The sequence below is a fragment of the Anser brachyrhynchus genome (assembly GCF_964034855.1).
Source record: "Anser brachyrhynchus genome assembly, chromosome: Z".
Lineage (NCBI taxonomy): Eukaryota > Metazoa > Chordata > Aves > Anseriformes > Anatidae > Anser > Anser brachyrhynchus.
This window is the reverse complement of record NC_137697.1, coordinates 21,536,184-21,551,668: the sequence shown is the minus strand read 5'-3', so window position 1 is coordinate 21,551,668 and position 15,485 is coordinate 21,536,184. Positions and strand designations below refer to the sequence as shown.

At 36.0% G+C, this 15,485-nt stretch overlaps 2 protein-coding genes across 9 annotated transcripts in view; both read left to right on the top strand.

Annotated features, from left to right (window-relative positions):
- The window catches only part of POLK (DNA polymerase kappa), a 36,439-nt gene extending 25,161 nt beyond the window's left edge, over positions 1-11,278 (top strand). For all 3 annotated transcript variants that reach the window (XM_080573600.1, XM_080573599.1, XM_080573601.1), the window contains exons 9-16: positions 892-1,016; positions 1,185-1,351; positions 2,685-2,717; positions 4,605-4,701; positions 5,922-6,093; positions 6,943-7,899; positions 9,060-9,111; positions 9,227-11,278. In XM_080573600.1, coding sequence (XP_080429726.1) covers positions 892-1,016; positions 1,185-1,351; positions 2,685-2,717; positions 4,605-4,701; positions 5,922-6,093; positions 6,943-7,899; positions 9,060-9,111; positions 9,227-9,311 — 1,688 coding nt within the window. In that variant the 3' untranslated portion in view covers positions 9,312-11,278. The remainder of the gene's footprint in view (positions 1-891; positions 1,017-1,184; positions 1,352-2,684; positions 2,718-4,604; positions 4,702-5,921; positions 6,094-6,942; positions 7,900-9,059; positions 9,112-9,226) is intronic.
- A 136-nt stretch (positions 11,279-11,414) lies between these two features.
- The window catches only part of ANKDD1B (ankyrin repeat and death domain containing 1B), a 29,398-nt gene continuing 25,327 nt past the window's right edge, over positions 11,415-15,485 (top strand). For all 6 annotated transcript variants that reach the window (XM_080573618.1, XM_080573617.1, XM_080573615.1 and 3 more), the window contains exon 1: positions 11,415-14,697. In XM_080573618.1, the coding sequence (XP_080429744.1) occupies positions 14,668-14,697 (30 nt within the window). In that variant the 5' untranslated portion in view covers positions 11,415-14,667. The remainder of the gene's footprint in view (positions 14,698-15,485) is intronic.

The following is a 15,485-nucleotide window of genomic DNA, read 5'->3' as shown; positions in this document are numbered from 1 at the left end:
ATGAATGGTGGCAAAATAATGTTGTTCTTACTAAATGTTCCTATTTTTGTTCTTATGAAGTTCTTATCGTCTTCCTGAGGAGAAGTTACTGTTTAGAAACCAGATACAGCTTTTACAAGTGCATCAGGGATTTTACGCCCCCAAAACAAAAATGGTTAGAAGGCTAATTGAAGAATACTGATAAGTGATAATAAAATAGAATTACTTCTGCCATCTTGACAATTATAACAAGAAGCAAATAAAATTTTAGACCACTAGGGCTGTTGTACAGTAATACTGTTTTGCTTGCTAGCCAATTCCGTAGTTCATTTGTTAGGCCAGTTGCTTTAACAGAAGGGAGCAACACCTCCTTATTCCTTCTAAACAGCATCAGTGAAATATTTATGTATTTTTTAATTCTAAATGATTTCAGCAGTGGTAGTCCACAAAAGACTAGTTTGGTAAATTTTGCCAAAATTACTGTAGTATTTTTACTGAACTATAAGAAAAAATCTCCCTCACATTGAAGTTTATTATAATTACTGTTACACCTATTTCCTTTGTCTTACTATAATCACCATCATAAAATTGTTCAACCATTTAACTTGTGGTATTTTTAAAACACTTGTTATTTAATCCCTTGTGACTGATGACATGTACATGTTTTGTTACCCTGACTGTCTCAAAATAGTAGGTACACTTTATCTGATGCATCAAGTATGTTTAAACTACCGTATCTATGTTCTCACATTACAAAAATTTTTTACTGGATTTTAACAAATCTTGTTATCATTAGTTACTGTTCTTTTGCCTTTGCTGAATATGTAGGCTACTCTTGTGCTCTTAAAAATTGAATGACTTAAATTTTGTCTCGTATTTTTTAAAAATGTTTTTTATTTCTTTGTTTTTAAGGAATAGCTCCGAATACAATGTTAGCAAAAATGTGCAGTGATCGTAATAAACCTAATGGGCAATGCAGAATTTCTCCAGAGAGACAGGCTGTGCTAGACTTCATAAAAGATTTGCCCATTAGAAAGGTAGGAGAAATCATATTTATCATTATGTTCCTTATATTCTAAATGAAAGATTTTCACTGAAGAAATATATTTTTCTAAGTAACCTGGCCAGTTGTGTTTGATTTAAATTGTTTTTGGTATTGGACACACAAATGGGAAGTTTCCAATTTTAATGATTTTTTTTTTCAGGTGCCAGGCATAGGAAAAGTAACAGAGAAGATGCTAAAAGCCCTTGGGATTGTGACTTGCTCAGAACTTTACCAGCAGAGGGCACTGCTTTCTCTTCTTTTTTCAGAAGCATCTTGGCGTAATTTCTTAGATATCTCCCTTGGGTTGGGTTCTACACATTTGGAAAAGTATGCTTTGGTTTTATTTATTCTTTCCTGTGTTTACATCTTGCTAACTGTTTCCTTGTGTGTGTTGCACACTGTACATTTTAAGACACATTTTATGACCAAAAAAAAAAAAAAGAATATTAGGCCTGTTTAATTGTATTTTTTTTCTGTCTCTGACAGACAATGTTGGTATACTTATGGCTAAGATATAAAATTTTGCTTTTAATGTTTAGCTACTTTGGGTAACAGGAATGTCTAAAATATGAAATCCAAAAATCCTGTCAGAGAAGTTGTGAATAAGTGTATATCAAGAGATCAAGTCAGTATCATTTAGGATAACCTCAGAATTACTAGAGTAGCTAAAGAGAAATTAGTTATTTATCCAAAGCAGAGATGTTCAGTCCTGTTTCATCTATAAATATAACAGATATTTTTTTTTTTTATTAGATGTTGTACAGTTTGAGAAATCTCCCACTGCATTTTAAAAAAAGAAATATAATAACAAAAGGAGCATGTCAAAAGCCAAGGTTATCACTGTTAAGGAAAACGCATTTTTAATGATGTGGTCTAAGAAAATTGTTTTCTTTGTTTGACTTTTATTAGCAATAACTTGATTTCAGTGATTTTTAATGTGGAAAAACCAATCCCTTGACATATGAATATATGAGTTCTCAGCAAGTGGTTTGTATTATGGTCATTGTCTTTGACAAGCTTTTATGAAAATCTAAGGATATCAAATTTGTTATTTCTGAAGAAGGAAAAAAACATAAATAAAAGGACATACAAAGAAAATGCTCTAAGGAAATCCTTAAATACAGAACCATTTTTAAGGGATGCTTAATTAAAACTGGAAGGAGGAAAAAAAAAATAAAAATGTATTAGCACATCACCTTTAGCATGAACAATAATTTGTTTGAAAACAAATTAATAATTTGTTGAAAACAAATTAATTCCTTGGATAAACAAATATTCCAATATGCATAGTCTGTTTGGGATTTTAATAGCAGTACTTCAGTTATACCAAGGTGAAACAGTATAGGATTTTTAGTTTTGTTGTTAAGTGTTTCCATCTGATAAGAGAGAGCAGATTGATTTTGTAAGCTATAACTTTTACTGACATCTGATCTATGTCTTTGTTACATCTTTAGTAGGTTGTTTTATTAAAAATATATACATATATATCCTTTGCACCCAATCAAACTCAGTGTACAAGATTTGCAGAAAAAGTTAGCATCCAGATTTTCTATAAACATTTGCTGTTATTTTTTGAAGTATGATTGGCTGTCTCAGAGTTTTTTGAAAAGATAAGAGTTCGAGGTGAAATGAGTATATTAATTTGTTTTTCTCTTTAAAGGGATGGAGAAAGAAAAAGTAGGAGCACTGAAAGGTACACCTTTTTAATATTGAAAAAAAAAGTACATTAATCACTAACCTTAGTTAATGCCCATTAATGTATGGTTTTGTTAGCCATATAATTTCACTGTGTATTTACATGTGTTAAAAAGCTCGCCATGTATACACCAAGCTTACTACATCAGATTCAGGCTTTTTTTTTTTTTCCCCACTCTTGGCTTCAGAATATTAGGGATTTACTCCTGTTGGTTTGTGTGCTCTCTTTTCTCATCATCTGCTTTTCATGTTTTTAATGCTTCAAAGTAGTCTTTATGCCATAATGTAGGGTGAAAATACGTAAGGGCTTTAATTTTTTGTATGTTTCAATTTAACGCCAACATTATCTAATAGCCTGCAGTCACGTGGATAACAAGTCTAGTGTAACGCAGACTTGAAGGCACTAATTTTGCATGGGTAACTGAAATTGTTACATTCCCTAACTCTTTAAGTTCTTAGCAATGTAACTTCCATTAAGAAGGGAATGTATGTCATTGTTTAAAAGTGAACTTCTGGAAAGAAAATACTTCAAAGAGAATCTGTAGAGAGCTGTAGTAATTATCTCTACACTCATCTCAGAAAAGCAGATGAGAAGATTCATATTCTTATTGAGACAGAATAGTTTTGGGCAGCTTAAGTAAGCACTGTAGGGTTTGATACCACCAGAGCTGATACATTTATAGCTGTAGTGTTTTTCTGGTTTGCAGGCTGACAGATAATCTGGATGGCCTGTTGTACTTCTCTGGTTTTAACTTCCTTGCTTCTCTCCTGAGAGAGATGGGTTTAGACTAGAGACGTCAGTGGGCTGCCTGGATCATGGAACTAGTTTATATGGGGGGAAGAGATGGTCCTGAAAGAGCACACTCTCTATACTGCCCCTTCTAAACTTACAACTCTTACAACTTCCCATATACTGCAGCCTTGCAATGCTGCATTGTTAATCACTGCATTGTTGCTGGTATAACATCAGTTACTCTTTGGATAATGGACCTAAAGTGAAATATTCAGCCTGCTAGTTTGGCAGCATGCAAACATTCTTAGGGGAATGTGAATCATAGTAGAGGATGACTCTGCGATGTGATCTGGTAAACTTGAATATAACTTTGAGACGTGAAATTCAGTGTAACTATAGGGACTTTACACTCATAAATCATTGTTTTACTGGCATGAAACAGTGGATCTGTGAGACTTTTCCAAAAGCATCTGACACCTGTAAGTTTTGATTCCAACTTCACTTAAAACTACTGCTCACTGAAGGTGTTGCCTTTCCCCTTGTGTTATTCCTAAAAAGCAGATGCGTTAATAAAAAATAATACCGTATTTCCCCTGATGAGAAGCTCTAGCAAAGGCAGTTAGCAACATCTTTGGCAGAAAGCTAGTTTTTCCTCCTCTATAGCTATCCATAATTATCCTGGCTGGCATCTTTTTCTTAACATCTGCAATATTTATTTCTGACACTTGGCTCTGATCTTGACTTTCTAATCCTTTCTTTCTTCTGATGTTGCACAGCAGTGTGCAAAGGAGATTATGTACAAATTACTTGGCTACCTCCATGAATTCAGTTGGTGTTAGTATTCTCTCTTGCAAATATTTAAGCATTAATGACCTTGAATCTTACACATTTTCAACTACTGCATGAAAAGTTGACCTGCTGAATTATTTCATTATTTGAAGGGTTTGAAAACATTTTGAAGCACATAAATGTGCATAAATCTTTTTGTACAATATTTGTATTAATATTAATTTTTCCTTTGAGGAAACTCAAAGGAAACTCAGACCCATTCTTCTAATGTAGATTTGTTTAACTGTTCAAGAAACATTTTAGATGGCAATCACTGAGCAACCTTTAGATTTCATTCTGAAAAAGACTTTACTTTTATCTTAGAACATTCAGTGAAATTAACACAGCAGAAGATCAGTACAGCTTGTGTCAAGAACTCTGCAGAGACCTTGCTCAGGAGTTACAGAAAGAGGGACTTAAGGTATTTGTTATTATGTTTACTTGTTTATTTAAAGACAACACTTTGCACTCAAGCTGATGAAATGTAGTATTAGCATGAATGCTTTCATCAGAATCATACCATGCAATCTATCATTACTTTCTTTAATTTGCAGATAGAATGTGTTAGACAGCATTTTGAGTTTGTTCAGATGGCTATCTAATAGTATGTGTAGAAAAACTCGACCTAATTCTGGCAAAATTATTGAGCATCTAAAAAAATATATACTAAAGGCAATTTTAATAAATACTGGAGATGCTGAAGAGAGTTGATTGTCTATGAGCTGTGCTCTGGTCAATCTTGTAATTCTAGCATATTTAAAACACTGTGTTTCCCTCCTGTCCTCATATAGGATCCAATCAATAGTGGTCTAGTTTAAAAAGCTCACGTCCCAAACTTGGAAGTGATTTATCCATACCATTTAGTGGTATGAACAGTACGAACAGCCCTTGTATTCTTTCTCCCAAGTTTCTGTTTATTTTTTCTGGAAAGAAAAGTTCATATTTCCCATAGAGGTTTTCATGGTAAACCAAGGAATAACATTTGAGACCTGAAAGAATTCTTACTAGTCCTCTTCTGACATAAAATATTCTCAAAAAATGTCAGGTTAAAAGGGAAATCATCAAAAAAGAACAACAAAGGGATACACTTGCAAAGGCACCAGAGCAAAAGGAGTGCCATTTATTTGCATTTGGATGGACATACTAAGTAACAGAAACTTTTTTGAAAGTGTTGCCAGGGGAATATCTGTGCTATACATACATGTTGTGTGTTGCTCTGCTAGCACAATGGGAGAGGAAGTTTTCTGTGGATCCTTAATTGGATATCACTTATACATCCTTAGTAGTTTTCCCAGCAAAATTAAGATATCTGGCACTGAAAGTTTCCGAGTGGGGAAGTAATTTCTCGTTGACAGAATAGAAGTTGTGACTGTAGCCAGAGCATGAAATCTATTGAACAAGAGCTGTTGGCAGATGGTCTGCCAGGGACCGTAGCCAAATGACCCAGTTTAGAGAATCTGACTTTGACAGCAGTTTAACAGCAAGTGCAAAATCTTACAGATGAATTCTTGGCAGTACCCCTTGCTGTACACAGATAAGCACAAAGTCTTGACTATGGCTTTAAGACGCTTATATAGATGCTACATAATAATTGTTTCTGTGCCATATACTATATGTGTAACTTTTTTTTTTTCTTCGTAGGGTAAAACTGTTACCTTGAAGCTAAAGAATGTGAACTTTGAAGTAAAAACAAGAGCTTCAACAGTGCTGTCCTCTGTTTCTACTGAGGAGGAAATATATGCTGTTGCTAAGGAGTTGTTAGGAACAGAAATTGATAGCGTTGCTCCTCAGCCTTTAAGGATAAGACTTATGGGTAAAACTCTTCCTTTTAAGAACTAGATCTTATTATGTATCAAAGTAATAGACTATACTCTAAAGTTAAACCAATGTAAAAGGTTTTATCCTTTCTCCATTACCCTAGTGTTTTTTGCAAAGTCAAATAGCTTTGGAGTGCTGAATAGTGATTGGAATGTTTTGCTAATTGAGGTTGTACCTTTCTTGCCACCTGATAGTCTCGGAACAACGTACATGCTGACATGAGAAAGAATCTTACTGCATGGCAGTTCTTAATTCTGCTGCCTTAAAAAAATCTGCTTTGTACTACAGCAACAATTAGTTCCTGTACATAACCTCTTTCAGAAACAAATGTTTTAAATAAAAGTGCTTAAATTTAAAGGTACCATGTTCTGAAAGAAATTTGAAAAATTCTGCCAGAAGTAGACTCTGTGTTTTGAATCTAAGACCTGTACATTTCAGGTGCTTATATATTCTCTTGTTTGAACCGTTTGGTGTTATATAAACCTTAGTTGTCTATGGTATCAGTATGTGCTGAAGAAAAAAAAAATATTTGATGGGGAAACCTGATGCAAAACTGTCTTTCAGACGGAATTCTACTTAACTGTTAAGTTTATAGCCTCACTTTATGGTGCAATTAGTTAACTCTTTGTGGGTATCGAAATTAATAATAATGTTGGGCAGGTCTACAGGTCTGATAAAATTGTGTGGACCAGGTGATCCATTGTTAGCATTTGCAAGTACTACAGCCTCCATTTAGAGGAAAAAATGCACTTTCATTGAGTGGTTGTATACATCTCAAAAGTGTTAAGTATCAAATTTTCATAAAATTGGTATTATCATTTATAACTTTGTTTTTCATCATTAGGTGTACGAGTATCAGGATTTTTAAGTGAAGAAGAGAAGAAATACCAACAAAAAAGCATTACAAGCTTCTTAAAATCGGGGAAAGAAAATGGTTTTCTTAGGCTTCAGCCAGGGAAATCCAACCAAGAAAATTTCACAAAAAATTCAGAAGCATCTTCCAGAGGGAGTTTTTTTGATAAAAAGCGAGCTGCAAGACAATTCAAATGTGATAATCTTGTTCCAAATGAAAATGTAGGTAAGCAGCTCTTTCATGATATGAAATCAACAGCAAATTTTGTGGAAGAAACAAACAAGGTCACAGACTTACAAAATTCTGATGTGTGTAAGATCTTTACCTGCCCTGTTTGTTTTGAGGAGCAAAGCAGCAGTAATTTGGAAGAGCTTAATAGGCATATTGATGAGTGCCTTGCTGGGAGTCTTGTTAAAGATGCTGTGAAAATATCAAAGAATGACAATTCAAGAGAAGATACACTTAATTTTTTTCCACACTGTAAAAATGAAAATGTTGAAGCCTGTAAAAAAACTAAAACGAATCAATTAGGAGGAACAGGCCAGTCAGCAAGTGCATCTGACAACTCTGCTAGCAATTGCACAGAGAGATTCACTCAGATAATATCTGATAAACCTCACAGAGAAAGACAACCTGGTGATCTCAGTGCTATTGCTAGGAACACATGTATAAAACAGTGTCTCTTTCCCAAAAGAACTTCACAAGAGGATGCAGAACATTTTGGAGAGACAGAACATACAGAAGAAACTAGTTCATCCTGTTACTTTGAAGCCAAAGAAGACAATGTTCTTGTTTGTCCAGTTTGTAATTCAGAACAGAAAACCACCAGTCTTATGTCATTTAACAGACATGTAGATGTCTGCTTAAATAAAGGCATCATCCAGGAGCTGACAGAAAAAAATAGTTGTCCTGCTAAGACTTGTGATATGGAAAATTTAAACAGAGCTGGTGAGTATGCACATTAAGATGTATTTGGTTATTCAAATTATCCACTTGTGTAATGGCAATAATTTGGTAGTGGTACACTTTGAACTTTTCAGGACTTGGATGTTTTTACAACAAGCTAATTGGAGTAAGGTCTGTGTAAGAGAAAACACTTCTATTTAAAAAAATATCAAATCAGTTTTTCTGATAAACTAGCTTTATAAGTGAGGTAGTTACACAGTGCATTCTCATTTGTAGCAATGGTAGCACAGGAATTACTGATCATTACTGTGAATGTTGTGTCTGTTCTCTCCTCCCCCATCTTAATCAGAATGGTGTTTGTAAGCCCACTGAGATTTAGGTGAAAATCAGTGAAAATATTTTTAACCTGGATCATTTAAGAGATTTAGTTGACAAAATAGTTCCATTAATGTACTAGCAAAAACAAGTTGTGAACTAAACCATAAAGGCAGGAAATTGCAAGCATGCTTTTCATGCTGTAAAATGTCACATAACTGCACCTGTAACATGCCAAGCCAATGGCATGTTTACTTGGGTAATTTCTCTCTCTTTTTTTTTTTTTTGATGAGGGGTTAATCTTTGGCCAGATTGTAGGACACATGGAGTTATTTAACTATCTGCTTGAAGTACCTTGTTCCTAATTTAACTTGGGAGCTTTATATCAGGAAATACTAGAACACAGTTAAGAATTACAATACAAATATTTTACGAAGCAAATTTCATAAGCAGTATTGTTGTTACATGTGCAAACAGACTATTTTAAATGAAAAGTCTCCTATTGGCAAAGTTTTTTTCCCCTACAGGTTAAAGAAAAAATAGTTTTCAACAAACACCTTGAAAATCAGCTGCATCATGCTAAAATATTTCTGAAAACTATAAGATTCAAGTTAATCACTTAGAATTTAATAAATTAAAGTGTTTTTTTTTCTCGTTAAAAAATAAAAGAAAGAAAATTAATAGAAATTACAGTACTTAAACTGCAGATAACAGAATGTCATCTGCTCCTTAAGACAAATTCAGTTTGGGTAATATCAGAAAAAAAAATTGGAAGGAAAAACCTTATCCAAAATTGTTCTTTTAAATGTTATGCTATGTGTGTAACTTCTGCATCATTCTTTCTTTACTAAAGCAATTAATTTTGGTTCTTCCCAATTACTCTTCAGGAGGTTTAAGCAGAGGACAGCAGTGCACAAATCCATTACAAGGAACAAAAAGGTAAGGGTATCTGGAAACTGAGTACACAACTTATATTTTAAAATAAACGAGTTTTAAAAAAAAATCAGTGTTAAAGTTGTATAAATGTATATTGTTCCTTTTTTTTTATCTTTAGGTCTGGATTAACAACTTCACAGTCAGTATCGAAAAAGGCCAAGTCAAGCAATTCCAAGCATACAATTGAAATGTTTTTTAAATGACTGTGTGACATCTTCCATATGAAGTATTTCATAGTGTTTTACGACTGCAAATTAATTTAGCATTGGTGGTATGCTGGATTCAGATAGAATCTAGCTGAATTCACACAGGAGCCATTGCATATCTGTGATGCCTGTGTAAAAAGAATATGATGTTTGAAGTCGAAGAAGAGATACAACTGAGGTCATTCAATTATTTTGAAAAAAATACTTTTTCAGTTTCTGAGAAATGAAATTTGCTAGCACTTTTTTAATACTGAATATATAAAACTTTGTTAGAGTCAGCAGCAGTCTCATGAATTGCCTGTGCAATGGAACAGGTTGATTAGAACTGCCATGGAGAAAGTCTGCAGCGCAAGCTCCCAAGAAAGTAGGAATCATTAGCTAGGGTGCCACATGGTGCTTGCTGACGGCCCTTTTCCTAGATCTGACCTGCCATCCTCTCTGCAAGGCAGAGAGTTGGACATGGCAACCATGGTTGTGCAGGCTGATACTTCCTCAGGCAACTGAACACGAAATTAATTTGTGTTACTAGCTGTGTGATAACACAGAAGAGCTGAGTTGCTTGATTTCAGATCCTGTGAATGTCTGATTTGTCAGTGGACACGAAAACTGATTAGTCTTGCAGCTTCAAAAAAAAGACCAATATTTCAGAGCATGGTCAAGCTTTCATTGTTGTCACTGAACATGACTTCAGTAAGAGGTGACGGACCAACCGTAAAGGGCTTACTGTGGTGAGATGCAGCGTGACTTCGCTGATACTAAAAATATTAATAAACCAGATGACGGAAGAAGGATGTCTTCCAGGATAGTCAAACAAAGGCTGTTTGATCCTTGCCCTTTCCAAGGAGACTGAGAACTTCAATTTTCGTTTCAGTCATTAAATTGGTACCTGTCAGTGGGACTAAATTTACTGTAAGTAAATATGTAATAATAATAATATGAGTAATTTATAAGTATACAAGATGCTGAAATGAAGAAACCTTATTAACTATCTTTATTTATAATTATTTTGTATTTTTGAATAAATGATATTTTATGAATATACATATGTAAGGAGGAAATGGTAAAGTGCAAATATTTAAAATACTCTGTATAGATACTCTGTTTACAGCAATTTGCTTAAATGTAGACATTTTATTATAATGATTTATGATAATAGCTTTCTTAGAATTTATGAAATGATAAAATTTTGAAATATAAAATTTGTAATGGGTTAATCTTTAAAATTGCTACAATAGAAGTGTCTGTCCCATTGCTTAACTTTGTGGGTATTACTTTGGGGTTTGTATGTTTTTTTAAACAAATAAATGTCTTACCTGGTATGTTTTAGATGCTCAGGCTAAGTTCGGAATGTACTTTTTCACTTTCAAACTTGTTGGAATGATTTCACTATCTCCACCTGCTCATCTCTGTTTGCCAGATGCCTCTGTACCTGCAGCTCTGTTATTTGAATTCAGTGCTCTCTAATCTGCTTTGGGCCAAATTAGTTGATCTAGTTCAGACTACTCTGTAGGTTGAGACAGTTAACTTCATCTAAACAAGGTCAATGAGCAATCAGCATTTAGCTGTTCTGCTGACAGAGGTGGGAGCTGGAAAATTCTGGTAGGGAAGACGTAACTGCAACTGAGGGAGCAATGACTTAAGCTACCACTGCAGTTTAGAAACTGAGCACCTGTCCTTTTATTGATTTAAATCTCTCTAATTCAATAAAGTGTAGAATCTGAATGTTATCTTGTCATTATGTGCATATCTTTAAAATTTGTAATTTTACATGTGCATTACTCAGCAAAAGAAGGAAACACCTTTACGTGCTTGAACAAATGAAGCTGGATTGGCTGAGCCTGGGAAGTGGTTTTATCATTTGTTCTAAAAAAGGTGTCATAGATTTATCTTTGAATGTCATAAAGTTAAAGTCACGGAGTATGTTAAAGTTAATATGGAAATAAAGCTCATGTTATAATTCTAAAGCCAGGAATGTCTCGTCTTTTGAGATGTGTATAAAATATACTTTTTGGAAAGGTCATTCTGTATGTATACAGAAAGTGGCTGGTGAGATTCTTCTAATGTTTTCCATCTAAATCATCGTTTGTAACTCAGAACTGTATTTTATATTCTGTGTGATTTCTTATACCATGTTTATTACTGTTTTTATCTGAAGAAGTCCTTCAGTTCAGAAACTTCCATGACGTGTTTTTTTTCTTCCTAGTTCTTGTGGAGAAAACTGTGTAAGCAATATGTTTGTTCTGCATTTTTCTCTCACTGTTATTCTCTATTGGTAATAACTGACTTTAACTTAAAATCTGCTTTCATTAGCATCTGGAAAGTCTTTATAGCTTGCCCGTGTCTAACAATTTGTGAAGTATTTCCTTTGAGAACCGTTCCATACTTGCTGTATTCATAGTCCTGAAACACACGGATGCTCTAGGATGGCTGCAGATGAGAATTTCTCTGTAGTGTAAACTTCTCGGATCTTAATGTTGTTCTGTCCACCACTTCTGAAGAAAAGAATGCAGACAGCATATGCGTGACCAAAGCACTTATCTGTAAGGAGTATGTTTTGACATAAGTGGGACAAACACAGAAATGACTCGAAGAACAGCTTGCTTGAATTTACCTTCTAAATCCTCAATACCTAAAAACTTAAGACTGTAGAGTAGCATTCTCCAGTATAATGTTTCCTGCTGCAACAGTATCTTGATTCACTCATGGGCTGTGAAATACCTGTATACAGAATGTCTTACTGTCAGATATCGTGATGACCCATTTTGTTTATTAGTTGTCTGGCCTGGGTATCTCAAAATCTTTATTGCTAGAAATGTAACTGATGGGAATACATAAATACTGTTGGGTATGCCATTTTCTTCTTAAAGTTGCTGAAGTTCCACTTTGAAGTGGCAGTAATTCTACAGGTAGGAACATCAGCAGCACAGAGTTTGGGCTTGGATTGCTCTGCCATTAACTTGATCCATTTTGGAATTATTACAGAGTTTATCACATCCTTGTCTCCATCTCTTACATTGCAGTATGTATATCCAAGGAAGAGATCATATCGTTGGAGCTGTCGAGAATCGTACTGCCTGCAAAGTGAGCCTAGGGAACAGCCTGCAGATGCCCGAGTTTGTTGTCCAGCTGGTGTTCTGGGGATATCTGCCATACCTTTTCTTATTTCTGTTTGTGTAAGTGAGCACCTGTTGAGACTGGGCCTCTCTGCTTCATTATTCTAAGCAGTACTCCTAAGGAAAGGCAAGCTGCAACAGGTAGCTGTAACCATAAGAGATGAAGAGAGGAGTGAGTGCAACTGTAAGGCACTATGGTTGCCCAGGCTAACAATTCATGCACCACGTAAAAGTGAAGGAGATGTTCCAATAGTTCCTTGGTCTGCACTTTATTATGGATTCTGTGCCAGTCTTTTATGCAGGTTGCTGTGGGGCCCTTTGAAAGAGTCAAGGAAGTGGATAAAGAATTTGCTATTTGGGAAGTATGAGAGCATAAAATATAGCTGTACTGGGAAAGGTAGGAGAACAGGGATATGCTGTGAAATAAGATTATCTGACAGTATTTAGAACCTGAAACTGACAGCTGTTTTTACCAGGCTATATGTAAAATTATGGTCCTGGTTTAAAGATTCATGTTTCCTACTTCAGGCTGGTTGTGTGAGGTGAACCGAGTAATTCAAAAGTTGTGTCATTTTGAAAAGAAGGATTAATGTTCCTAACAGTGGGTTTATATTACCAGCCCAGTCATGATACAGAAATAAACCTCTTCCTCTTAAGATGTTACACTGGAATGTTTGACTCACAGGAAGCAAGTAAAAGTGAAATCTCCATGATTCAGCTATAGCTAAATCAGTTGTTTGTTCTTTCTAATCTGGGTTTATTTTCACACTTTTTTTTTTTTTTTTTTTTAATTTTTGGCTGAATAACATTTATGTATTGGAGGTACTGTCAAAAAAATATCTAGTTAGTTCAAGGTGTATGTGACAGTATTAAAGATGTTCAAAGGTGAAAAGAGCTGAATTATGCTCACACAGTGTCACGTTCTTTTCTCCTTCTCCGGCTGGGGGTGCACCAGAAGCTGGGAGGGGACACAGCCAGGACAGCTGGCCCTGTACTGTATGGTGCAGTGCTCCCCTGTAAAACTGGGGAGAGTTGGCCAGGAGGGCTGCCATTGCCTGGGGACTGGCTGTGATCAGCCAGCTGGTGGTGAGAAATTGTGTGGTGCATCACTTTTGTGTATTCTTTCCCTTTTAAAATTTTATTTCCCTCCCCTCCCTTCCATATTAAACTTTCTTTTTTTTCTCCACCCCCCCCCCCCCCCCCCAATTCTCTCCCTCATTCCAGCGGTGGGAGGGGTGAGGGAACAGCTGTGTGCTCTGCTGTGTGCTGAGCTGCCTGCTGAGTTAAACCACATCACCAGACTTTGCTTGATGGACTAACTTTTGAGTCATTCAGGTTAAATTTGTGGTGGACACAAGTAATCTCAGAAGTTAAGACTGTGATTTAATTACAAAAAAAAATTATAGTGAAGAAACTCAATGTCTTCAGTTGTGTAAGGCAGAAGAATGATAGTTCTGTGCTCTTTGGGCTACTATTCTGATATTTTATTTTAAAATGTCAGCAATAACAGACACTAATTTTAAAGTAAAATTTAACCTAGTTGCTCACATTAAAAGTCAGCAATTTTTATGCCCTATTTCAGGTAATGGTTGCCTACATGAAATGAAATAATCCGTTTAAGCAAACCAAGGAAAATATGGATCTGGAATTCAAGATAAACAGAATTTTCTGATTAGATAGGTCTCATTATGTCAGTTCACTAAAACTGAACCTTTGGTGATGTATGTATTGATTGATTTTGCTAGACCTAGACAAAGACAAGCAAAAATGTTGTCTACATGAAAATTAACTGAAAGTCTTGTGGCTGGATTAATTACAACTGTTTCTGCTACAACATGCATATTTCTGCTCAGATTCCTGCCAGAAGTACCCTAGTCTCTTGCCTCCCCAGAGCATGCCATGCCTGCAGGGGTGTCTGTAATCCAGCGAACCTTGTGCTAACACAGAATAACTCCGAGAGCAACTTCCCCCAAAAGGGCTTTCTGAAAAGGCCGAAGCTGGTGGAAGCTGGGCTGATGTGGCCAGGTGATGGTGTGCTGCTGCCTGCAGCCTGGCTGGGTGTGCTTGAGTCAACTCAGAGCCCCAGGAACCGGTTTTTCAGTGCAGCAGGGAAAACACACCCCAGGCACCTCCCTCGGCAGCCGGCATGGGGCCCCTTCCCTCAGGTGAGGAGGAAGAGGAGCTGCCAGCCATGATGAAGGGGCTGAGCCACCTGTTTGGTGCCAGGGAGGATGTGATGCATGGAGATGCAGCGGCCAACCACAACAGCTGTGAGTGTGTGGGGACTGACGGGAGGTCTGGCTTCTACGCAGTGAGCCAGAGTATTGCGCTGGGAAGTGAGGAGCTGTAGATGTGAGATCCAGAGTGGGGTTGGGTGCATCCATCTTCCAAGAGACAGTATGTCCTGCCATCCGTCTGGCACCCCGCTTCAACTCAAGTTGTCCAAGAGCGCTCTCTGGGGTTAGCCACATGCTGGAGATTAAGCACGTGTAAAGTTTCACAACCAACAAATGCCTCCACCTTGTGTGGGGACGCACACAGCAATGGGAGGGAGTTCCGGTCTCGTTGCACTTGGTGTGCTGTGTACTGACGATAAACTCGAGATTTTATCTTGCAAGCTGGTCTGTTAAAGAACAGTCCACAACAGCGTGGGCTGCAAATAGTGAAAATGGGTTATTTGTGGAAACTGAATGGTAATTATTAAACTCTGCTGTGACTGTGTCCTGTGATTTCAATGTGATAATCACTGAACCCTCTTCTGGGTCATGCTTCCTGTTTCCAGGCTTGCAAGAAGGGCAGATAAAGAAAAGCACTGAATAAAATATCACTGTTGGATTCAATACAAAGTTTTCTCATGACTTCTTTGAATTGAAAAATTATTATTTTGGTAAAAGATTCATGTGACCCTATAAAACATCTACATTAGTAATTTTTTCAGTAACAAACATGAAAACATCGATAAATAACCACAACATCAAATAAGTGATTTTTTTTTTTTTTGGAAACTATAGAGTGAAAATAACTTGAATACTTTTGTTATTTTTATGTTTTCCTTCCT